General features: G+C 44.3%; 1 protein-coding gene across 1 annotated transcript; it reads left to right on the forward strand.

Moving 5' to 3' along the window:
- On the forward strand, positions 1–25,343 carry ARHGAP5 (Rho GTPase activating protein 5). The gene is made up of 7 exons (XM_053475223.1): positions 1–224; positions 9,274–13,150; positions 16,407–16,551; positions 21,794–21,871; positions 22,810–22,941; positions 24,146–24,260; positions 24,394–25,343. Exons 2-7 carry the CDS (start codon positions 9,437–9,439, stop codon positions 24,725–24,727), a joined length of 4,518 nt encoding a protein of 1,505 aa, XP_053331198.1. The 5' UTR covers positions 1–224; positions 9,274–9,436; the 3' UTR covers positions 24,728–25,343.
- The last annotated feature ends 1,081 nt before the right edge of the window (positions 25,344–26,424 follow it).

Consider the following 26,424-nt stretch of genomic DNA (forward strand, 5'->3'; position numbering starts at 1 on the left):
GAGGGGAAGGTGGGATTTGGTCGTGGTGATGAGCGAGTGCGCGTGCTCTAAGCCGCCGCCATTACTGAATTGGGGAAAGGCTTTGAGGGAAGCGCAAGCAGCAGCGGCCGCGAGCCTGGGAAGAACGAACACGGAAAGGAGAGGCGGAAGGGGCGGCGGGAAGCTGTGAAGGGACCGGTGGCGGGAGAGCAGGACTCTTAGGAAGATATGCAATCCGGAGACAGGTGAGATGAGGAGCCGGGCCGGGGTGATAGCAAAAGATCGAGGCCGAGGCTGACAGGACCCTTCCGGGGTGTTAGAAAGCGGATAGCTAGGGGCTGACGCTGTTTGAGCAGGGGGGGGCCTGCCTCTAAACCGGGGGTATTTTCAGCTCCAGAGGGGGTTCTGCCCCCGGTCCTTCATCCGGGCTTTAACTCTTCATCCTTGGAGGGTTTTCATAGACCGGGGGGTGTCGGCCTTCAGGGGGCGCATTCTCCTGTTACCCCACCGTCTGTGTCCCCCACAAGCGGCACTTCCTGAGACTAGTAGTTCTGGTGACTCAGGTGCCCTGTTGGGGGGGGTAGAATCTGAATATATACACTCAGCAGGGGCAGTTCCCGGAGTCCTCCGTTCTCACAGAGGCCGGCGGCTGGCCGGTGAGGAGTCGTCGTTCCGGTTATAAATGGATGGCTCCCTGGCTCCCATCATTCGTTTAATGGATCGTGAAAAGGCTTCATGATGGTGATATTCATGAAGGGGTTAAATGCCAGATTCTGTATCCCTTTACCCCAAAGCCGTGGCTGGTGCAGCATAGCATCTCCGGTAATACCCACCTGTGTACCCCAGGAATACCCTAAATAGTTTATTCTGCCCTTTCTGCGCCATTCGGGGTCAGGTATAGGTAGTACTGAGTTAACCGTATAATTTCTGCGTATTGTCCTGCTGTTTGGCTTTAGTTGAGGATAATGTCAGCCCAGTTGGCAAGTCTCTTTCCCCATTATGTTGTGGTAAAAAAATCACTCGCCTTTGCGTGTGAATCGTTCGTATTTACTGGCACGCTGCGTTACTATAGGTGGTATTAGCACGGAGGTATGATGATTGGAAGTTGGGTTATTAAGGCTTAGTGAATAGCTGTGTCGTGCTTCGCATAGCTCTCTAGCAACACTTGGCAACGAAACCCAAATCGGCTTATATATAAGAAAAATGATTGAACGGTGTAGACCGACCTAAGAGCCAGGTAACAGGCTGATGTCATTGCAGGGACTTTTAAATGTGTTTCTGATGTCATCGGACCCAGTGAGTGTTAAGATGTGATGTGTACAGATAAAACCCGCTTTAAAGTGATGTCACATCGGTCCTCTTATAACTGCACTCACAATACACGTTTAATGCTATTTTAAAGGTGCTTTCCGTTTTCTGCAGCTATGGCTGTATCGGTTCTCTAGTTATCTTTGCCGCATGTGATATTGTGTATATTATATGTCGCTGTGATAACCTCATCGTATGGAGTCGTTCTTGGATTCTTCACTTTATCGCCTTTCTTAAAGATCCCTAAAGCCTTAAAAGTTTATGCATCTGAAACGCCGAAGGGGACTATTTTCTCTCAAACTCCAATGTAATAAATGCTGTTGGTGGAAGAGTTTCTGTAAAAGGCGCCTACCTTGTGGACATTATAGAATAATAGAATGGGATGTGAAACTTATTTTTTTTATTGATCTATTTATAAAAAATAATGTCTTGTGCTCTTTTCTTAATGACAAGAGTCTCTCCTAAAAAAAGAAATGTCTGTTCCGTATCTCTGTAGTTCCTTATTCTGTATGTGGTCTCTCTTTTGGGTTCTAAGGAGTCTTAATACTTTGTGCATTACGGCCGTTAACGGAAACGTCTGCGGCGCATCAATGTGTCTCTTGGGGCGTAGTATTCGCTAAGTGGATTCTAAGAGCAGTCTTGTAAATAATGTCATCTGTGTACCCGTTAAGTACCCAACATGTCGGGTTTTAGATCCCCTTAGTACATTAGAGTGAGTATTAAAGTACTCTGTGAGCATAAGTTCAAATTAAAGCTCTTCCCTGCTGCAAGAGCCGGTCCTGCTGCAGCAGCTGCCCTCCTCCATCGTGATCTGGCATTGCTTGCCGCTGATTGGCTGCTTGAGGACTGCTCTGGCGGCTGCAGCTTCTACCTTTGGTAAACACCGTGGTACTTTCAATGTAATCTGTGTGTGTGTGTGTGTGTAGCAGCACCTTTTGTCTACCTAAAGAGATTAGAATGCGATGGCTGCTTCCGCCTTCTCTCTGTTCCTGCACACGTATATCCATCCAGTGCTCAGAAACATGGCTACCGGATGCTTTAGATAATGCCCGTACCTGCCAACTGTCCTGGTAGTCTGAGCTCCTGAGGGTAGTTTCTTTCTAGTGTATTGTTACTTTGTCTGCCTTGATCAATCACTTTCGTGTTCCTAAAACTAACAATCTGCGCCGTTTTTTTGTCCCAATTTTTTTTTGTTCATAAGGGCAATTTTGACCTATGATCTGTTTTATGGGTGGTCTCCCCTCCCCCATATTTTGAGTAATAGAAGAGCAAGGAGGCGAGCGCAGCTGTAATGATACACATACCTTCATTCATGCTTGAGGGGGTTAACTGTTTTAACTCATTCATAACTTGACAAACATGCTCCTCACGGAGGCAGTGCTGTCACTACAGATGTCATAATTACTGTCTATTTTTTGGCACAGAATTGGATGCTCTTTTTATTTTTTATGGCAGGGGTTGACACACTTGGATGGAATTTGGGAGCCGGCCAAAAAAATGGAGCCAGTTTCTTTCCCAAGGAGACTCATTAAACCAACATGCTTTCACGCATAGTAACGCCAGCGGAAACATACTTACCCCCACGTAGTAACGTACCTACTTAATGCCTCCACCTTTTCCTGGCTCTTCTGCTCCCTTTATAATATTAGTATTGTCTCGCGGCATTCCTTCCCTTTGCATGAGTTTCCTTTTTGGTGTTTTTTTGGCGTTATCTTGATAACAAACCTTTGAGGACAGCTGACATTGTTAATGGCGATATCTTAGCTCTTTTTATAACGCAGTTGAGGATTACCGGGGAGCCCAACGGAGTTGTACCCGCTGTAAATACCTGGAGGGATTTGGCAGAGAGCGGAGTGTACGTGTTTGCAGACACATCTGCTGCTGCCCGTGCCTACGCGGCGTACCCGCTGCCAGTCGCCGTCGGGTCAGGGTGGTGTCTATCGAGACCCCCGCGTGCACACGGACCGTGTCGTTGTTGCGCTCATGTTAAATAAGAATCTGTGATTAAAACCTGGCTAATCAGTAGGTGCCGCGTGTACCGAACATAAGCAGCCTCGGGCTTCTGTTGGTTTAATGCTGGGAAGTTTTAAGTCTCCGGCATTCCTCATGGGTTTAGTTGCTTATTTTTTTTTTTGATTGTAAATTTCCAGGTAAAAAAAACCTGACTGTTTTGCCCTTGAAGGGTTTTATTAGTCCTGCTTGTACCTGCAAAAAAGCAAATGCTTCTTTCCGTTTAAGGGACAGTGGCCATCTGTGTGTTTGTTCAATTATAATCCCCCTTCTATTTAATGCTTCTATCTGTATACAGGCAGCGTTTATACAGCTCGCCGGTAAATTATTGGGATAAACAATAAACAGATTCTCTGGGTACCTGCCGGTTACTGGAACCCGCCTGAGAGCCCCGCTTTAAATCTTTGCGTGTGGTCTTGATGGATGTAGTGCACCTATGAAGGCGAAGGGTTAATCACATATAATTGCGTCCATGACGTCGTATTTTCCGCTTCCCGTTTACTTCCAGTTGTTTGCAGAAGATAAGGTGGGAATGAGGTGTTACAGGGCACGCTCCGGCAGTCCTGTGCAGTTCATAGCAGTCCCATTTAACTTGCGTTGTGTCCCATCTGCAGAATCCCCCCATCTGCGTTTGCCCCTTCGCCTGCCCCCCAGCTATTTGCAAACATCCCCTTGTGCCCGATGTACTTGCCGCCAGTCATCTCCAACACCGGCTCGCCAAATAGTCATCGGACCGTTGGAGATGAGCTGCAGCTTCTACCTCAGATAAGTAATTTGTTTTGGCTGTTGGAGGACGCGGTGATCCGCCGCTTTAACAGCAACGAGCTCTGATTGCAGATGCAGAACGGACTAGTTTTGTTTAGCGTGCAAGCCCGTGAACCGAGTACACAGAACACATGCGCATGTTCAAACGAGCTGCTAATTCACTGGTGCTACGTGCACTTCTACGTCTTTATAGAAATCTATAGTGACTTAAATTCCGTAAGATGATCCACGTGTAGAGAAATGCCGCTCTCCGGGTTTTGCCGGTGCTTTGCTTCCTTTGTTGATGATTTTCAGCCCTTAGGCTCAGCTTTTTATTGACGTGATTGATGTCCTCTTGAATATATACCCGATGGACATTCCCAAATTGCCAACTGCTTCTAAAAATGTGATATTTTGTCTTAAAAACAGCAGCTTGTGGAGATTCAACTTCCAGAGCTACTCAAGGAGTGTACGGGCGGATTATATTCAACGAGCTGCTTTTACTATAGCGTGAAACCGCAATCCCTCGAATATTGAAACTCTAATCTAAGATTGGTCTTGTTTTCTGGATTATATAGTCTGACATGGCTTTTACTCGGATAATATTGGGAATGTATATAAAGGGGAACTAAGGGAACAGATGAGCCCAAAATGTGCTGCTTGTTTCATCAGATCAGAGTTGTCGGCACAAAATGCCCTGCGTTATACTGTGTTCAAAAGACGTCCCCGGACACCTCTGTATTATTATATCGAGACTAAAATGCGTCGGCAACCGTTTCCAAGCACTGAACCGGCGTCTCCCCGTACAGAACAGATAGGGAGGATTTAGTGAATGGCGGGGCTGCCCTGGTACTGTAAAATCATCCAGATCATCAGGAAAGGCCCCTCGAGCACCATCCCACAGAAAGCGCTCTTTAAGAGAATGTGAGGGCCCATCGAGAGTTTGCCAAGAAGCAAGCGGATGCTGTTCTAGAACATTCTATGAGCGGATCGGTGCAAAGTGGAACGTTTTACTCTACATGGGCCCTGCCGTCTGGAGAAAAGGAACCGCAGGGTTGGACGTAAAAAAAAAAAAAAAAAACTTGCCGTTGAAGGAACCATGAAATGTACTTCGTATCGGAATACGACCGGAGAACGTCGGACTAGCTCGTCCTTCTGATGGCGTGTGTCTGGATTACGCGTTTACGCTGTAATTCACTCCGCAGAAGGCCTAGTTAATCGTGATCTGCAGGCCATTGAGAAGATGTCAGGACCTGAGAAGCGCGTTATGTTTGCTGACTTTATCCAGTACTGCGTGGCGGGGTCAACCAGAACCCTAATCGATAACTACAGGGGCTGTTGGGTGTGTATTGGGAGATAAGCCGATGGTTGCTTTTCCTGTATGGACACTGCATGTAGCATAAACTTGTTCGTTCGTTCCTTTTTATATAATACCGGCTTTTCTTAAAATCAAATATTCTGGCCCAAAAGTCACAGTGCCGTCTTTGCTTCCCCTTCCATTCACAGCGACATTTCACGCCCAGGAGTAATAGTTGTTGCTCGTTTAACTCAGGGCCCGATCTGCCACACAGCGTTCATACAGCCCGTAACACCAGCTCCTGAGCGCGTCGGTCGGTGTCTTTTGTTGAACTTGGCTGTCGAGAGTGTGCGTATGGAGCAAATGACTCGTCGGCCAGGGAGTTTTAATGAAACTTGTAATTTTAAAATATAGGCACCGTGTTCGAATATGAGACACTTTGAATTTCCTGTAATATCTTTTTGACAAAGGAGATTACCATTTATTTATTTTACTTTATTTTATTCCTTGTTTTATACTGTTTTGTATTCTTGTTCTTCTCTGTGTGATACTATTTTTTGTGAAGCACTGTGATTATTTTTAATCAGATTCAATGTCGTATTAGTTCTATCTTTGTGATCTAATTCTGAACTCATAGCTTCCGGGGTTAACATTTTATTTTTCTGATTGAAGTTTTACTTTTTTGACTAAATTTGGCTTTCAGAGAGTTTGAGCAGCTCAGGTGGTTACTGAAGCCGCGTTGAGTTTTGTTAAAACCTTAAATAGAGCTTTGGTGACAGCGAGTGAAGTTTTGGGGTGAGCTGATTTGGAGTTAAGGTGTGTAGAGACAAGTTAACCCCTTCATCTCCCCTGCTTTTCCAGGAGAGGATGAGCAAGTAAGTACATTGCTCGCTAATCATATGTTCTTGCTATGAATTACCATAAGGTGGCATTAACTCTTTGAATGCCAGGGATCCGGACTAGCTGACTTTTCGCGGTGTTGCTGCAGTCGTAAGATTTGTAACATAAAAGGCTGGCTAAGCTTGTCATACATTTCTGATTTATGGTAAACTGTGAATCGTGTGGAAATATGGTAATAGTTAATTTCCCTGCACACGCCAAACCAAATAAAAGTAAAATAAATACACTAAAAAAAAAAACCCACCCCCTTTTCTGATGTCGCTCGTCGTCATTGTGCATATGGTCAGGGAGCTGTAGTCTACAAAAGAGTACTATCAAGATGTTGCATTCATTACGTAGTGATCTGGGCAAAACATTGAACTTATGGACTTTAAAGAAGTGTCTTCTGCTGTTATCTCTATGCCCTCATTCATGACATATAATAAAAAAACCTCCTGAGTATATCCACTAGTCAATGAGTATGGTTAACCGGCCCACTGGAATGATTAACGGCAATAAAAGTAAAGAAAGAAGATTCTGTATTCCTGAGTACAGCCACCATGCAAGCTTCATTAAATGCTTCTTTGGGATCGCCTGTATTTATGAAGTCTAACAAGACAAATATATTAAGCTTTTCATGGTGCTAATTGGCAATAGAGGTGATCCGTGTAATATCTAGAGATGGGTCACAAGGATGCACTTAAAGTAGTCCGTAATAATCTCTGTTCATGTTGGAGAGGCCGCATCAATGTATGTGTTGTTGCATATAGGCCTGCTCTATTGCGAAATATCTGCGTTGCTACCCAGGGGTGCTGTGTGCGATATTTTCTAGTGTAAAATACACAGTGCCTGACCTCTGGCACAAGGAGACTTGGATGCGTATGAGATTGTGCTGATTAAGAGACAGCTATGCGGGGCTTTCTGTAAGGCCCGGTAACAGCGTACATAAATTACCAAGCTAGAACTACGTCCCCGAGTTGCCGGGCAGATTTCTCCAGCTTATTTGAGACAGCCGCAGCAGGTCGATTGATCGTTAAAGGAAGAGTTGAAGCCCCGAAGGCGCCCTGAAGGTGGGATTTGATGACTCCGTTTAGAGTTTAATGAAAGTCAAGTTCAAACAAAGCTATTCTGCTGAAATGGTTAAATGCATAATTACTGCAGCTGCTATGCAAATTAATCGGACGATCGCTCTCTTTTTTTTGCTGTATTTGATAAAACGGCAGCTTGGAAACTAGTGTCTTCTACCCCTTTTGGAAAGGGCTTACGTTTTAAAATATAAATGGTTTTGTAGTTTGCTTTGTTACTTCAAAACTTTTAATACTGCACATTTATGTACGCCTGCAATTGAGAAATAATCATTGTGGTTTTCCAGTGATGTGGCGTGAAGTATGTCGTTACAGCACGCAGAGAAGATCTCACGCAGTTATGGCTCCGGGGGAATACTCTAATTCAGAATGTGCAATTGAGCCTCGGTTGCAGAGCGAGACAGAAGTGCCAAATGCGCTGTACAGTAGCAAGTCTGCTTCTAAATTACCGTTTTGTGGTCATGTAATATTAGCAGTGGCTAGATATGTTTTATTCTATTACTATATGACTAGTGATCATTGATGGCACTTTACAGCTACCCATGCCTCGGGTGTATCACAAGCAATCATGCATACATCAACATATCAGGCCTAGGGAAGTAGTATACTTACAGTTCAACTAAACTAAGCTTTGGGTTATGGCCTTGCTGTTCTCTATAGTCCGTGGAGCTGTGGGCTATGGCCTCGCTGTTCTCTATGGTCTGTGAGCTATGGCCTCGCTGTTCTCTATGGTCTGTGGAGCTGTGAGCTATGGCCTCGCTGTGCTCAATGGTCTGTGGCCTCGCTGTGCTCTATGGTCTGTGGAGCTGTGGGCTATGGCCTCGCTCTTCTCTGTGGTCTGTGGAGCTGTGGGCTACGGCCTCGCTGTTCTCTATGGTCTGTGGAGCGGTGGGCTACGGCCTCGCTGTTCTCTATGGTCTGTGGAGCGGTGGGCTATGGCCTCGCTGTTCTCTATGGTCTGTGGAGCTGTTGGGGTATGGCCTCGCTGTTCTCTATGGTCTGTGGAGCTGTTGGGGTATGGCCTCGCTGTTCTCTATGGTCTGTGGAGCTGTTGGGGTATGGCCTCGCTGTTCTATATGATCTGTGGAGCTGTGGGCTATGGCCTCGCTGTTCTCTATGGTCTGTGGAGCTGTTGGGGTATGGCCTCGCTGTTCTCTATGGTCTTTGGGGAATGGCGTCCTTCCAGCGGTCTGCTTTGTACTTCTGTTCAGAGGAGAAAAGATCTCTGTCAAATTGATATCCTTGAACCCTCAATGGTAAATGTGAAAGGTGCTGAATGAGGATTTTTTTTGCCAAGCAGATATCTACCTCACTGAAGATATTTGTGAACATGTCTAGACATCTTGTTGACGTTATTTAGGTTTAATAGAACTTAAAATCTAGTACGCTGCTTGAAGTTATTGTTGGGCATTATAAGGTCTATATTCTCACCTCCCTGCCAGATGGGTGATTACAAATCCATGACCACTTCATCCATAAGATCAATTATAAAAATATCCAAGTGCTTCCGGAAGCGTAAAAGCAGCCAACAGGTGATCTCGTGTCACAGTAAATTAATTTCTTCCGTATGTAGTGATCTGAAGGATCAAAAGCAAATCATGAGAGGAATGTGACGTTTATACATCTATCCAGACGAAGTAGCTTTTATTTTGGACCATGTAATCTCTGCCTTGATTGGATTACTGGTTAAGACAACTTGTTTAATGTGTTGGATAATCAGACTCGACTGTGAAGTAGTGATCTGCGGAAATAAGCGGATTAGTTGTTGGTATTTTTTTTCCATGTGAATGCGGTGTTTTATTAGGATATGTTGCGGTTCGACGCGGTTGCAGTACTTTTTCTTTAGTACGCTGAGTGTCCGATAATGATTTTAGTCAGTTTGCATCCGTGACAGTAAGTTTATTATTGTGCATTAAATCTTACTATTTAACAACCATAAATAACTATTTTGTTTTCTTTCACTTATTGCAGAAAGATCAGATGCAGCCATGCGTGAGGATCATCTGCTTTGTCAATGGAGGATAACAAGCTACTGCCTTTGCTTCTGAGGGACCCATTGGATCACGTGGAATATTTTAAGAATGCACTACACGACCATCTGTATAAATGAGCTCAGAAGGATGAAAGGGGAGTAATGATGGCAAAGAATAAGGAGCTGCGACCCCCATCGTATACTATTAGCGTGATAGGATTGTCCGGAACAGAGAAAGATAAAGGCAACTGTGGAGTTGGAAAGTCGTGTCTGTGTAACAGATATGTCCGCCCAAAGGCTGATGAATATTACCCAGAACATACCTCTGTCCTTAGCACGATTGACTTTGGTGGGCGCGTCGTCAACAATGACCACTTTTTGTACTGGGGTGACGTAATACAGAATGGGGAGGATGGGGTTGACTGCAGGCACCACATCATTGAGCAAACGGAGTTCATAGATGACCAGACATTTCTACCCCATCGGAGTACAAACCTTCAACCGTACACCAAGCGCGCGGCCGCCTCCAAGCTGCAGTCTGCCGAGAAGCTGATGTATATTTGCACAGATCAGCTGGGCCTGGAACAGGATTTTGAGCAGAAGCAAATGCCTGAAGGGAAGCTCACAATAGATGGATTTGTGCTCTGCATCGATGTCAGCCAAGGATGCAACCGGAAGTTTGAGGATCAGCTTAAGTTTGTCAATAATCTCTATGCCCAAGTAGCAAAAGCAAAAAAACCCGTCATCATTGCAGCAACAAAATGTGATGAATGCGTGGATCAATATCTAAGGGAAGTCCAGGGGTTCGCCTCAAACAAGAAGAACTTATCGGTTGTAGAAACTTCCGCCCGGAATAATATCAATGTAGATACGTGTTTTACGGCACTAGTTCAACTGCTGGACAAAACGCGAAGTAAACCTAAAATAATTCCCTACATGGATGCTTTTAAAACACACAGGCAGCTTGTGGCCTCCGCTACTGACAAATACGAAAAACTTATTGTGCAAAATGTTCGGGATTACCATTCAACCTGGAAAATTATCAGTAACAAACTGAAAAACCACCCAGACTATGAAAATTACATCAACCTGGAAGGAACCATGAAGGCCAGAAATACATTTTCCAAGCACATAGAGCAGCTTAAGCAGGAGCATATTAGAAAAAGGAAAGAGGAGTATCTGAAAACACTACCAAGAACACTCAATACAATTTTACCCAAACTTGAGGAAATTGAAAACCTAAAGTGGGTTGAAGCTCTGCAGCTGATTGAGAAAAGGCCTGATTTCAACTTTTGGTTTGTTTTTCTGGAGCAGACTCCATGGGATCAGTCTGATCAGATCGACAAAGTCAATGACAGGAGGGTTCCTTTTGATCTGCTCTGCACCTCAGAGGCTGAGAAGGTCTATCAAAACCATGTCCAGAACCTGGTGTGTGAAAAAAGGAGAGTAGAAATGAAGGAGAAATTCAAGAAAACTCTTGAAAAGATACCATTTATCTCTCCTGGTCAGCCTTGGGAAGAGGTTATGTGTTTTGTTCTGGAGGATGAAGCCTACAAGTATATCAACGAGACAGATCGGGTGGAAGTGTACCGGAAACACCAGAGGGAAATTATTGAAAAAGCCAAAGAGGATTTTCAAGAGATGCTTTTTGAGCACTCCGAGCTGTTCTATGACTTGGATCTAAATGCCACCCCTAGCACTGATAAAATGAGCGAAATCAACGCTGTCCTCGGGGAAGAACCAAGATATAAAGCGTTACAGAAGCTTGCAACTGACAGAGAATCTCTTCTTCTTAAACACATAGGTTTTGTTTATCATCCTACTAAAGAAACATGTCTAAGTGGCCAAAACTGTATGGATATTAAAGTAGAACAGGTACTCGCCAACAGTCTTCTGCAGTCCAACCTTGGCCGGCTAAACCTGTACCACGATGGTACCAACCTCGACAAAGTGAACCTTCTTATACTTGGCAAGGATAGTTTATCTCAGGAGATGGCCAATGAAATAAGAACGCAATCCACGGATGACGAGTTTGCATTAGATGGGAAAATATACGAGCTGGACTTGAGAGCGGTAGATGCACATTCCCCATACCTCCTGAGCCAATTATGGACTTTTGGTTTTAAGCCGCATGGTTGTTTCTGTGTTTTTAGCTCCATTGAGTCCCTTACTTTTATCGGAGAATGCATCGGCAGAATTCGGTCAGAAGCCATGGCACGGAGAGAGAAAGAGATCTTAAATCTTCCTTTCACTTTAATTTTAGCTAATCAGAGGGAGAGTGTGAGCAAGAACTTGCCCATTTTGAGACATCAAGGACAGCAGCTGGCAAATAAGCTTCAGTGCCCCTTTGTAGACATACCTGCTGGCGCGTACCCACGTAAATTCAACGAGTCTCAGATCAAGGAGGCGCTACGGGGAGTACTGGAGTCTGTCAAGCACAATTCTGATATTGCCAGCCCGGTTCCCACTATTAAAGACCTTTCGGAGGCTGATTTGAGGATAGTGATGTGTGGCATGTGTGGCGATCCCTTCAGCGTAGACCTCATTCTTTCTCCGTTCCTTGAGTCACGAACTTGCAGTGCGGCTCAGCCTGGCCAAAACAACTCCCTGATGCTTGACAAAATTATTGGTGAAACGAGGAGGAGAATCCAGATCACCATACTGTCCTACCACTCTTCCATAGGAGTCCGAAAGGACGAACTCGTCCACGGATATATTCTCGTTTATTCTGCCAAGCGCAAGGCTTCGATGGGAATGCTGCGAGCTTTCCTGTCCGAGATACAAGACACTATTCCGGTTCAGTTGGTGGCCGTCACGGACAGCCAAGCAGACTTTTTTGAGAACGAGTCCATCAAAGAGTCCATGACGGAAGGGGAGCACATTGCCACTGAGATTTCTGCAAAATTTACCGCTTTATACTCCCTGTCTCAGTATCATCGCCAGACGGAGGTTTTCACGCCGTTTTTCAGTGACGTTTTGGAAAAAAAGACCCAAATCGAGAACTCTTATTTAGCAGAGAACAGCCGGGAAGCGAATCACCAATCCGAAGATGTCTTCATCCATTCGCCGCGTGGCAACTCTCCCGCTTACAGCTGCTATCCGGATTCCGAAGATGACACCGAAGCGCCCCCTCCGTATAGCCCCATCGGTGATGATGTCCAGTTGTTGCCGAAGTGCAATTTGGACAACGAAGGGAACGAATATCCAATACACAGCACCCCGCTTAATTGCCTCGACCATGACAGAAACCATAAAGTGCCGCCTTCAATAAGGCAGAAACGAGCTGCACCCAAGTCCAAAGTAAATAGACTGGACCCGAATCTGGTTAAAACCATTGAAGCTGGCATCAGTAAGAACCCAAAGAAGCAGCCTTCTCGCTTCCCTTTGTCGCACCCGGATGATCTTGACCCGTTGGATAACTACGCAGAGCCCGCCGACACGGTACTCAAACACAAAGACTTTTCCAACGACATCTATGCTGTCCCCGATGACAGCCAGAACCACGCGCTAAAGAATCGTCTCTTCTTTGCCAACGTCCAAGGAGACGAGGAGAACGGCGTCTCGGACAGAGTGTCGCGATCCCAGGCGGAGCGAAGACCCTCCAAATACAGATACAAGTCAAAGACTCTCTTTAGTAAGGCCAAATCCTACTCCTACAGGAGAGCAAACTCTGATGCTAGCGACGAGGAAGCACTTACCATGCCGGGAAAAGATCGCAAGCGGAAACCAAAGCACAGGCCGAGCGAGGAAGACCCGCTGCTCTCACCCGGTGACACCTGGAAGGGGGGCATAGACAATCCGGCCATCACGTCCGATCCGGAACAAGAAGAGAGGAAGACCAAGAAAAAGCCGCCGAAAACAAAAGAGGACAAAAAGGTCAGTTTAAGTTCGGTTTTCTAGATTTGGGGTGAGGAAAAGTCTAGAAGTCACAGCTTTTTAATGTTTTACCTACTGGCACCCGATCTATCGACGGGATTTTATTCTGATTTATCCTTCATTTTAAATATTCTTTCCCCCATTTATCTTGTTATAAATACTTTTTGTTTTTATGTGAACTAGATGTTTACTTGTTTTCCTTTTATGAATGAGTAAACCTAATTCTGCTGGCCGCAGTCGCATAAATAGCCTTTATGCCAGTCAACTAAACATTTAAGATAGTAAAGTGTTCCCGGTTATAGCGGCTCGCTTTTGCGAGTTGCTTCCTCTTGCGTTTGGGAAGTGAAACGGGCACATTAAAGCCTTTTTTTATAACTTTCTTTTATGTAAAGAGGAACTGTGCTGTGAATTGTAAGTACACGAGACGTCTGAGATTGGCATTGGAAAAGGAATACCCGAGACTTATATAAAATAGCACAAGATGGGAAACCATGAAGAAAATTATAGTTACTCGGCTCCCGGCAAGAAGGCGTTTACTCGCAGGACCCCCCAGCCCAGACCATCGCCCGAGTCCCACCGCAAATGCCAAGGGCTGTGGGATGTGTGCCTCAAGGCCAGAAGGCATAACCATTCTGGGTCTAAAATGATTATAGAGGGGCAGTTTAATCGGTTCATCCGAGTACATGAGGAAAGTTTACTTAGAAGGAGGACAGATTCTAGAACAAGAGACCATAGTCTAAAACTAGAGGGTCTGAGGTTTAGACGTGACGGAAGAATGATTTGCTTTAGAGAGAGATGGTGAAATATAACTGGGACGGTGTAGTGTGTGATTGCTTAGGGATAGTATAGGGCACAATGTCATCTGCTGACAGTATAAGACCATGGCACTATTATCTATAACAAAACCCAGGCCCCAGGGCAACTTGGAACTGCATCGTAGGGCTTCACCTGCTGTATACACGGCATCCAGGTGCCACGTTAAGCCACATGAGCCCGACGTGTGTGTAATATATATTATATAGATATATAATAAACATTCTATTATTCATCACTTCCAATGCATGCTCCCAATCCCAATGTGATACATGATTGCAGGAGAGACATGAGACAAGTATGTAATTTTTACATGCGCGCACACACACACTCTACTCCAAAATTGTCAGGATTGTATTTGTGTATTGTCTGTACATTGTGTGTGTATATCATTACATATATCGGGCTGGGAGATATTGCCAACGTTACATTAACAGAGCGCTTCATAGCTGTGACACTAACTATAAAACGAGTATTAAACTCTAAACGAGCCGGCGCGTTCATAGTTAAATACGCAGTCTGTTAATATAAGGCGTGGGGCACTAAGTAGGCGCACCTTTCACACAAATATGACTGTTAACCTCCACATATTACATTCATGCTGTCGGTGCTTATTGACCAGCACAACCACCATTTATTTAGCCCAGTTTATGGATGAGATTTAGTATCAACAGAAATACTTGAAAACATTTGACGCTGGAATTAAAAAAAGGTGCTTATCGCCAAGTAGTTTAGGTTGTTCTATGTTTGGAGATTTCATTTAACGCTTTAATATCTTGTACGTTTGTCATCACCATGGCAACTTGTTGAGTATCCTGTCACTTCGTGTAGATGCAGATAGAGATTTGGGACCATTTAAATTTGAATATAAATGATATAACTGCCGCGGGTGATCGGTGCCATCGTACCGGTTTATGCCTAACGGCGTTATATTACAATAGATCGCCCATCATTGGCCGCTCTGCAGAGCCTAGCTAACGGCCAAACAAAGTGAAGGGGTATGTTGGGGTTTTTTTTTTTTTTTTTTTTTTTTTAAAAGTGCCGTGTTCTTGTATCGAAAGTCTTACTTTTTAAAGAGTTAATTTTTGGTCTCTAAAGGTGAATCCGGCGCTCTATACAGGATATAATTGTCTGTTCGCAGCCAGGATATTACTTTCCATTAACAGCCGCGGGGTGAGGCCGGGGTGATCGTACTTTTTATAACTGTTTGACTCATTCCAAGATAGTGGGAATTTCCGCGCAGTAACGCGAGGACGCGCCAGGCAACCAATGACTCCGCTATACGGTTAGGTACGTCGAAGGGGCCGGTAGCCGAGGGCCTGGACGCTTTGTATTGTGCTCTGTGTACGTTTTCCCAGCACCGCTGAAGGCGACTTCTAACAGAATCTAACGAAGTTCTTATTCCTCTCCGGGGGTGCTCCAGACAGCATAATAGCCATATGAACTTATCCAGTATATACAATACACTTTACGAGCCAAAATATACGGTAAACCATGCTGTGAGAGGCCGTGTTCTTATCTTAGGTGCATTGAAAGGGAGGAGTGGAAGATATAATCATAACAGGTGGAAGATATAATCCTTTTTAAGAATCTGATCACTTATATGACTGATAAGAGGAAACCCAGCTGGTGTAACGCTGTATTGGAGGGGAGACCCGAGCGTTGGCGCGTGTCACTAACAGATTGCAGATGGTTGGCACGGAAAGGGTTAAATAACTGTGATTTGTTGTGCGTTCTTCCCCCAAATAAGGGTAATAGTGGGGGCACTTCTGGTGGTCCGGCGGTTCCTGCTTGAAGGAGCCGGTCGGTGGCAGAAAGGTGCGCTCATCGAGTCTCACTATATATACCCTTTAAGTGCTATAAAAAGGCAATTTTGGATTATACGAGATATAGTAAGAATGATCAAATCCAGCCGCATTAGCAATCTGACATTGCGTTCCCCTTATTACTGACTGCCCCTTGTTTCATAATATATAAAATCACACGTATGTTCATAGGTGCGGGTTTTAGTTACATTACTAGGCGCTTGTGTAAGCCTGTTTGATTATAGACATCCCCCCCCCATCCGCTCAGACAACTTCCACTGAAGCCTCTGCTAAAACAATGTCTTTCTGATTGAAATCATTCCGGACGACATCAGTTATTTCGTCAATTTAGAATCGGCATTAGATTTGACCTGAATTTTCTATTCATGGGGTTTTTTTTATGCAACTTTTCTGAGTTTGTGAAGACTTGGTGTAGATTTATATCTGTGGCTTTCCATAAATACCATTTGAACGGCTATAAATACGCAGCGTTTGTAGAATGTCGCTCAATGTCAAACGCGTTAATTATAAAATCATGTTCAGAATGTTTCTGTGCCGTTTCTCCTCGGACTGGTTCTAAGCGCGTTAAAGTAGCAACCCGTTCTCTCAAATAAAATGTGATATTGTGATTTTTGCAGAAAAAGAAAACAAAGCCTTTCATCCCGCACACTCGCCTAACCTGGGATAGCAACTATTTCGGCAAGCCCTTGCAGGACCTCGTGAGCGCAGACAAGCCCGTTCCGGTCTTTGTGAAGAAGTGCATCGACTTCATCGAGGAAACAGGTATGCAATCGAACGCTCTCGAGGACAGATTATTGACTTTGTCTCGGGTTCTGGGTTCACTGGAGAAGTCGTCCCTTTTGTGCTTCTAGTAGCCAATGATCCATTTCAATGTCCTCATCTGGCCCCCTTCACTAGACGATATTGCTTTTAATCATATACGGGGTCTGAAATTGGTGTCCTAATCACGCGAGTCTCACATTTATCGCACCAGCCCTGCCCATGGAATAAAGGCAAGTGTGCCATCGGCGCAAGAGCAGATCTCGCTGCGTTTCATGACCCAGGTATTGATGGAATCTGTGGTGTCCACTCTGTCCCTTAAATTTCTGAATGGGGGGTTACAGGGGCTACTAGCTTGGCAGCTCTCACGTCTTGTGTAAGCCCCCCAGCCGCTGCACGGCATTAGTCTAGTGTCAGCCAATGATTGGCAGCTTATTTCTGTGTAAGAAAAAAAAATGGCTTTAATGGACTTCAGGCCAATATGTTTGTTTTCTCCAAGGCAAGCATGTTAAGGGATATCAGCATTGCAGCTTTGCGTTCTTTCAGAGAACGGGGCAGATTTTATTAGTGATCAGCACCTTTTGTCAATATGCTCCTGTTCTCGTCACAAACAAGCTCCAGCGTCGCGCAAGGCGTTAAAGAGTTGTTGGGTCTGCGCAAAGCGTTTGGTAGGCGACACAAGCTGTGAGATCTGATCCCAGCCACATGCGGCTCCCGACGAGCAGGAGAGGAAGCAGATGCCGCCGTCGCCCAGCTAAAATAAACATGCTCCTCGCTTTATTCCCACAGCTCCTGCTGCTGCCATCGCTGTGCTGAGCATTCCTGATAGTTGTCTTTGCGTTGATCTTTTAAATCTATGTTCTTTTGTGTATATAAGTAGTTTGCTGATTGTTGTTGTGTAAGAGGACTTCAGAAGAGGAAATGTATTTGATGTCGGCCCTTCCATGATTGTATCGTTAACTTTGACCCTCCTCCCGGTGAGGGTGATGGCAGCTTCTTTGGGATGCCCTTGTCCCATTATTGGGAGAAGGATTTCGGTCAGATATCGGGTTGTAACACGCGGGGTCTGTCTTCCCTATACAATATTCAGCATTGTTTTCTTTTTCTTCTTACCCATTACCTTCCTCCTCGAGGATCCTATTAGTTTAGATCCGTGTGTTTGCGTACCTGGGTTTAACACAAGATGTTCTTCACTCGATATACTAGCTAAATACTATATATCCATAAATCCTGTCCGGACCGGTTCTGGTGAGACATCCATTTATACATCACACGGTATTTACAGCGGCTCTCCACGCACCTTTACTTTCCCGTTTTTTCAGTTTCTCCAGGTTTTCCCGTATGAGAAATAGATCTAGTATTTTAGTGGAAGTTTAAATGCTCCTACTTTGCAGCCGATCACCCTTATCTTAAACCTGTACACCGCGCGGTGGATTATCTTCATACTAGGGTATGGGTCCTGTGGGCTGAAAAAGGCCGTTAATACATTTGCTGCCATAGAGACCGTCGGAATAATCTGTTAATCCCGTTTTTGTAAGAACGCAGCTCTGATTCACTCCTTGGTTTGGCGCGTCTCGCTTGGCTATCTCGTGAACGCAGGGAGAGAGGATGATGGGATTCTGCCCTCTTTAATCTGTGCGTTGAGTCTGTCGGCATATCCCATTGTTGCTGGCTGAAGTCTTCTCTTTGACATCTTCTGTTGTCATGACAACTGTTGGGTTGTCATGGCTGGGGTGGCCTCAGGTGACAGGGAAGTCTCCAGTTTTGGCTTTTAATTCATCGTCCGCAGGGCGCGTTTTTTTTTTGTATTTCTAAACTGTTTTCATAGGATCTATGTGCTTACGTACCTCCTGAGGACTTCAACTATTGAAATAAAATAACGGCCGAGACGTGAGTGTCGGTGGAACCCATTATGGAAATAGGGATCCATGAGGTAAACGCGGTTTGTAAGGGTGGGATTTGTGACTTTATCCACTCGCTAAGAGTCCTTCTCCATATCGGAGCGAAGACTTTCCAACCCATATGCAGCCGGAGCCGTTATAGTTCAGGGGAGCAGCGTATGTGAATAGACGCGGAACTTGTGTCTTGCTATTTGACAATTTAGGAGTAGAAGTTCTACCTGATGGTCATCGGTTCTAACTTAAAGGTCATTATTATTTGTTTTTATATAGCGCCCACTTATTCCACTGCGTTGGACGGTGTCAATTGAGCTTCCATCCTTTGCCTTTAGAAGGATCCTGCATTAAAACGCATAACGTGATCCATCTATATGTGTGTATAATATGTAATATACATGCTGCGGGCTCAGCGAGGCCCGGGGTCATTTCTTTTGTTCAGATGCTCTTTAGCTCTGGTTTTTATTTGTTGTGCGTATGAGCTCTATTCGCTGTCTTGGAATTCTCCGGACATTCCCCGGATTGGACTGCTATTACCCCTTCGGGAATGGATATGTCACTTTAACGGGCGAGGAGCTGGAGGGGAAAAAAGCCCTTAAATTGGCTTCTGAAATAATGTCCCATCTTTTGACATCCTGAGCCAGAGAATAGCAGTGATTGTTATGTGAGGCATGTTTTACTCGCGCTCTTAATGCTTCCGAGATTCCAGTGCTTTACAGCTTTGGGAAATCCAAATCTATCTTTCCGCCAGGCATGCGAAAACATCTGCGCTTTTCAAAAGCTTCTCCTGAAATCCATTCTAATGTTAACGCGTTAGGGCTCTCGAACATATCGGGCCAGGAAGTTAAAGGGGACCCGTTCTGGAAGATCATTGTAGGGCTCCTCATCTGTTGCCGTTACTACCGTAGGTGGCAAATTAAAGAGGCTGAGTGTGATATCTAATTAGTTTGTTAATTATGTTTTGTGCTATTCCCAGGCTGCGAATGCTTATTGCTAGTTCATTCACCAAGAGCAACTCGTGTTGTAATAAATGCATTAATTTCAATGCATTTGATGCACCTGTCCCATCCCAGCGAGGAACCTGTTACATAAATATGGTTATATTTACACATTAATGATTTAAGGGACACGCCGGCTATCGTATGCACTTAGCTGTGCGGGCCCATTAAATGCTCTTGTTGTGCAAATGCCTGAAAGTAATTTTTTTGGAAGAATGTTTTAAAATAGAGGGTTAGTGTTATTCAGAGTACTTTTAATATGCATTTTTCTGTAGTTGGGGTGTCAGTACTGCAGAGCCGTAGCTAGCTCCTTTTGCGCATGAGGCAAGAATGGAAAATGTGCCCCCAGCTATTTTTTTTTACAGAGCTTATTTACACTGCCTTCACACACACCTGTCCATAAACACACTTATGCATACCCTGCCCTTACACACAACTGCCCATTAACACACTTATACACATAGACTGCCTTTACACACACTTGCCCATATACACACACTGCCCTTGCACACACACAAATATACACATACACTTCTCTTACACACGACTGCCCATACACACACATACATATACACTGCCTTTACACACACTTGTCCATAAACACACACACCTACCCTTACACGCACCAGTTTACAAATATACACACACTGCCCTTAAACGCACCAGCTTACACACACACACACTTCCCTTACACACTGCCTTTACACACACCTGCCCATAAACACACATACACATACTGCCCTTATGTAAGCCTGTCCATACACACGTGTATACACATGCACTGCCCTCACACTCCCCTGCCTTTACACACACACACCAGCTTACAAACACACAAATACCTACACTGCTCTTATACACATCCACACGCACACACTCTTATCTGTGCCTGCAGGTATTGCTGAGCTGTTGTTGGAGCTGACTGGCAGTGCGTCAAATGAGAGATGCAATAGCTGTGACACACGATGGGGGCAAATGCATATGCTTGGCAGAACCCTTCCATGCGTTTGTAATTGTGGGGGGGATGTAAATCTAAAGAACGCGTCATCTCCGCTGTTTCAGCTTCCCCAACCAGCGAGTCACTGACAGGACGGCGCTCCCTATGGGATCAGTGGGGACCCTATATATGTGCTCCGCTATTCACAGTTGTTTAGACCGGACGTATAGAAAAGGTTTTGATGTGTAATAGTGCGGTGTGCCGCTTGATCCGGACCTCTAACATAACGTGTCAGGGAATCTATCGGCTAGGAGTCCATGTCCATTTAGTCAGCCATCTGTAACGGAGAGGAAATGCTTGGATGGATCCCCAGTGGATCGCAGCAGCCTCTTACAGCACAAGTCCGATACTTTCGATGACATCTGCTCTGAGCCACAGGAAATGACTTCATAATCTCTAGGGCGATAATAAATGAATCTCTGTAGCTTTAGCTGTGGAATCAGAAGGGTTAAATGTGTTTTGGTTGAAGTTTGAGTTTTCACTTCCAGAAGCATGTAAGAAATTTGCAGAAATGACACCGAAAATAGGAAGCGTGGCAAGTGGAACATATATGTCCCAAATTATTTATATAATATCATAGCCTGAGTGTTGTATAAATGTATCAGACTATCATTTTTTTTTTTTTTTTTTTTTAAGGTATGCGTTGAATTCTCGCTTTGTTTTGTGTAATCATCATTATTCTAGCAGCAACCCAGGAATCTGAATGTTGTACACCTTTTATGCTTTTTAGGTTGTGCCCTGCCCTATCTTTAGTACTGTAGCTATCCGGAGCGCCTAAAATTACTGCAGTCTTCTAAGAGAATTTTGCGTGTTTGATGTATCTGTCGATGGGTTAAAGGTTGCGTGAGCTCTGGAACATGTAAAATAAAAGAACACCTTAGCAGATGAGTCATTTTCTAATCTCCTTTGAAGGTTTAATCTCGCATAGCAACACAGAAACATTTAAGAATTTTCTTTTGTGTTTCTAAGGAAACGGCCTATCAGCGCTCCTGCTTTTGTGTCACATGACCTGTGTTCCAGGCAAAGATTACAAATGAGGCAAAATTCCCGTGATTAAACAATTATTTCTGGGAAAAGTCTGGGTGTGGTGTTGCCAATACTACATTGATTAACAAAAGTTTGGTGGATGAGCGCTTTGAAGGTAACGTGACAGATCTGCAGTCCCTTCGCGGGGTGAAATAAGAGTTTGCTATTACTGTATTAATATATGGAATATGTAAGTTCAGAAAAGGTTTTACGTGTTAACCTGAAACTAATGAAGATACTTACCGTGGCAACGGCCATTAGCTTCGGGTCCTTCCGTGTGCGGTGATTACCTGTCATCCTTCACTAGCATGTTCTTCTTCTTTGTATTCCAGGCCTGAACACTGAAGGTCTGTACCGTGTGAGCGGGTACAAAACAGACCAAGATAATATACAGAAGCAGTTTGATCAAGGTGAGTCGTAACCCGGGAAATAATGGCAGTTGGTAGATTTGGTTGGAAAAATGTGATCGGAGCTGCATTAACGAGAGAAACCCTTAAACTTGCACTAAGAATAAAGTCTGCTGGAGGGATGCAGCAGACAAACACTAGAATTCCGAATGGATCGATGACTCAAGCTCCATCTTCTACTAATGAGCGCATCGCATTTGTCGCTGGTGAGATAGAGTATATCTCAGCCTGATTTAGCTTCGTTAGCCTTTTACTTCACCTAGCAGTGCTCATATCTTCTGGATGAGAGACAAATACTGTGTCCCTAAAATTAATAAAATACAACCATTTTTCATTTTTTTTTTGCATCCTTTATTGCATTTTAACCAATAAACAAAGGTGAAACTCAAACGCGCGAGTGTGTGGCGGGCGGGCGAGCAAGTGTGTGGCAGGCAGGCGGGCGAGTGTGTGGCAGGCAGGAAGGCGGGCGGGCGAGTGTGTGGCAGGCGGGTGGGCGAGTGTGTGGCAGGCAGGCAGGCAGGCGGTGCGCGCGCACGCGCGCCAGAAACAGTGGTTTTGATTTTGTTTCCTATAGGGTCGTGTGATATACATGCCATGTTTTTCTTTCATTGAGATGCAAAGTTTGTGGGGCATCTTATAATCGAGCTAATGCTTCTGTCTGGAATTCTGCTATACCTCAAGTCAAATGCTCTTGTATTTTTGTAAAAGTTGACTCTTTTTAGTAAGCCCCCATGTTTCCAAGGATATGATAGTCACACAAGCTTTTAAGATCCCAGAGGCCCGTTTGTTCTCATTTATATTCCAGTGAAAGCGATTACAAACATCCAAAACTTTCCCACTTGCAAATCAGGTCATTTAAACTAAATGAACAGACAATGAGGACAGCAGCTTGCTATAATGCTCGCATTGTCATGTACTGAAATCTCTCTTGTGATCTGCAGATAACAATCTGAACCTGGCGTCAATGGAGGTGAATGTAAACGCAGTAGCAGGCGCTCTGAAAGCATTCTTTGCAGACCTACCCGCTCCATTAATCCCTTACAGTCTTCACCCAGACCTCCTGGAAGCCTCAAGTAAGTGTAATGGCCGGCCGAGCATAGCTTTATTGCTGCAGCACCTGAGACGGGTGCAATGTCTAAACTCGGACAAATGAAACATACTTTATTTAACATCGCTTAGGTATTATGGTTCACGCTAACGAGACATGCATGGCTACAACAGATCAAATGCAAGATGCAGGGTGAATAGGAGGTTGATATCGCACATGGCAAAATAATGCCGTAATATGTTGCTGCATTAAATTAATGTATATTATGAGTCCCCCATTGTAAATGCAGGGAGGGAGTTCTGCAGAATCCTCCCAATGCATTTGTCCCTTTCCCCCCAACCATCAGCTATTTGCCATGCAGCACATGCTTGGCCAAGCACATCCCCTTAACATATACTCGCCTCAAGTGCTGGCTCGGTGAACATGCATGTGAAATGTTCCTGTTAATTGCAGGAAAATGGCAGCAGCATCTACATCAGTTAAGTATTTTTTCCAAAGAATTAAATATTAAATAAGAGTACCTTTTTATATGCCTTCTTCTTTTGTGGGGATTCAGTATGCAAGTACCCAAAGACAAAGGCCTCCCTTTATATTCCAGACCAAAAAAGAAGGTAGACTTTTAGCCCTCTTTTAAAGTGCCCTGCGGTGCTGCGATACCTCTTTGCAGTCTCCCCTTTCACAAATTAGCCCGGCACGAGAATAAAGACCTTCCAACAAAAAAACAAATCATAGCTTATGTTTCTATCGAGAGCAAGGGCCTCATTAAATACCTACATATTAAAAATACGCAGAACAAGCGTGTACAGAACATTTTAATGTAGCAAACATATAACGTTTGGTAGAAATCTGCATTTCTTATAGAGTATAAACTTGTTCACCTTTACATTTTGTGCTTGTTTTGCTAATTTAACGGTTTTATTAAAAGAGAAGAAAAAACCCCAAAGCCATTCAGCCCGGTGCCTAAACTTTTTAGCGGCAGTCCGGTTTTTTTTTTTTTTTCTTTTTTTTTTTTTCCTCCATTTCTTTCTGTGTTGTCGGCATGGAGGGATTCTTTACAAAGCCTAAAGTGAGTTAAGTTGCCCGTTAAAATGTGACATGAGCTAAACGTTTGTTGTGTTTTAACTCTTTGCATGCACTGGTGCAGTTATTAGCGTTGCATTGTGTCAGGAGAGTCGAAATAGGTTGGGAATTACTAACAAACCTTACCGTGTCACTTCCTGTCTAAACAGGAATCCAGGACAAGATGGAGCGGCTTCAGGTCCTAAAATACATTTTAAGGAACCTCCGTCAAAACTATGTTGTCAACTATGAGGTCCTCAAATTTGTTATCACTCACCTAAACAGGTACCTATGATTACATTTTTTTTTTCTGTCATGAGACTTTTGAGTCTCAGTTCAGCGTTATCCTCTTGTTAACTATGCAGTCCCACGTTGGGGTTCCATGAAGTACCTCTGAAGTCTCTCTTCTATTTCACAGGGTTAGTCAACATAACAAGACCAACCTGATGACAGCTGACAACCTGTCCATCTGCTTTTGGCCTACTTTGATGCGGCCAGACTTTGAGAACAAAGAGTTCTTCTCTACCACCAAGAATCACCAGTCCGTCATTGAGATGTTCATCCTGCAGTGCCAGTTCTTCTTCTATGAAGGTGACATTGTGGATTCGCCTAGTGCCACCAGCTCTCCTTCAGCCCACCACTCTAGCCCAGGACAGCTAGCTGCACCACTAGTCCCTCTTCAATTACCTCCTCCTCTCCAACCACAACTCCTGCAGCCCCCGCTACAAGCTGACGCTCTGGGCATCATATAAATGGGCTTTACCAATGTACTTGTAATTTAAACCCCCCCAGATCCCTACAGGCCAGACGATGGCATGAGGAATAGACTTCCCACCTGTAGTAATACCGTAATGCAGATGGATCAGGTTATTTTTAGTTCTCGGTTTTATTTTTTTTTCTTCTGTTTCTAAGTTTTTTTTTAACACGTTGGGACATCTAGAGAGAGGTCTGTGACAGGCCCTGTTTGTGAATTTTGCTGCTGCATGGAACTTCAGATTCAATACTCTTCCCGTGTGGCACCTTTGTGTCACTAAGATACCTATCAGTACAGAAGAGAAAATACACAAGAGTAAACCGTTCTTTTCTATAGAAAATCTAATTAAAATACAGAAATAAATAACATTTACGATGCATAGTGTGATTTCCCAGCCCTTCTGCTGGCTGAGATTTATTTTGGTGTCAAAGCATCCGTGGTGTGTGTACGTGGGCATGTGTTGGAGCGTGTGGAAGCCTGGCAGCGGGGTGGGTTATGGAATCCGTGTTGGTGATGCTTGGATTGGAGCTTAACTTGTAAATGATACAAAGTAAAAACTGTATGTACATATATAAATGTTTACATATTTCAAGAATAAACATCCATCCATTAAATCCATGTTTTCTTCTACGCAGGGGATGGGGTCTGGGTCATTAAAATCTTTCTTCAACGATGCTGGAAAAAGTGTGCGACTCTTGCTGTTTGTAGCCACAAGGGATTACCTGTAAGGGAAATGGACTTTTCACCTACACTGTAACATTTCATTATTTTCTGTTTCCTTTGTAATCCCACTACCTGGTTATTCTTTGTGACAAGGAAATGATTGATGTACTCGTGTGGGCAGATTTAGTTACGGTAGACCATCTAGATCTCTCATAAACTCTACACGTGGAGAAGTATGCTTCTGCCGACACACGGCTCTATAACACTATAGCTGTGGTAGATTATTGGCTGCACTGACATTCGCTATGGCAGGGGCGTCCAACCTGTGGCCCTCCAGCTGCTGCAGGACTACATCTCCCATAATGCCCTTTCAGCTAAAGGAGGATGTAGTCTTGCCGCAGCTTGGACGCCCCTGCGCTATGGTGTCCCTTACATGCGTATATAGGCCTTCCACACATTGCAGGAAGTTACTGATTGAGCAGAACAGTAGAGATGGGTCATCGGAACCTCAAAAACAAGACCCTGAACGCTAGGAAAAGTAGGCAAGCAGAATGGCGGCGCTTATGGGTTCCCGAGCTAGGTCTCAAAAGGGACCAAGGGTCAATTAGGTTTAAGGTTTTGAATAAGGCTGAAAGATTAGTCTGGAGTGAGAGAGTAATTTAACCTTCTTGGAAGGGTGGCAAAATGTGGATGGGGTATAATAGAATGTTGGTTGGAGGGTATTGGATGTGGAAAGACTTGAAAGTGGTGGATGAGGGTGGTAAGAGGAACGCACAAATCATGAGTTGGGAAGGAAAACACTGAAGAACCCTGAGAAGCTTGAGGCTGTGTGGATGGTGAGCACTATCCATACATTAAACATATACATGGGTTACATGCAGCCAAAATCCAGACAATATGGTTTAAAATGAGTCAAAAAGAAAAAAAAACAATTTGTCCATTGCATAGCTGTCCTTTTACACGTTTCGTTAAATAATAGCCCAGGAGTTTAACCAGTGAGCAGCCAACGTAATGTTTCAGAAAACTCTTAAA

This window comes from Spea bombifrons, chromosome 9 (assembly GCF_027358695.1).
Source record: "Spea bombifrons isolate aSpeBom1 chromosome 9, aSpeBom1.2.pri, whole genome shotgun sequence".
Lineage (NCBI taxonomy): Eukaryota > Metazoa > Chordata > Amphibia > Anura > Pelobatidae > Spea > Spea bombifrons.

What these genes read in the sequence shown, in the direction of transcription:
- ARHGAP5 (XM_053475223.1), top strand. Translation starts at nt 9,437, where the DNA reads ATGATGGCAAAGAATAAGGAGCTGCGACCCCCATCGTATACTATTAGC. An exon ending in AAACAAAAGAGGACAAAAAG is followed by an intron (nt 13,151 to 16,406) that starts GTCAGTTTAAGT and finishes TGATTTTTGCAG; the next exon opens with AAAAAGAAAACAAAGCCTTT. An exon ending in CGACTTCATCGAGGAAACAG is followed by an intron (nt 16,552 to 21,793) that starts GTATGCAATCGA and finishes TTTGTATTCCAG; the next exon opens with GCCTGAACACTGAAGGTCTG.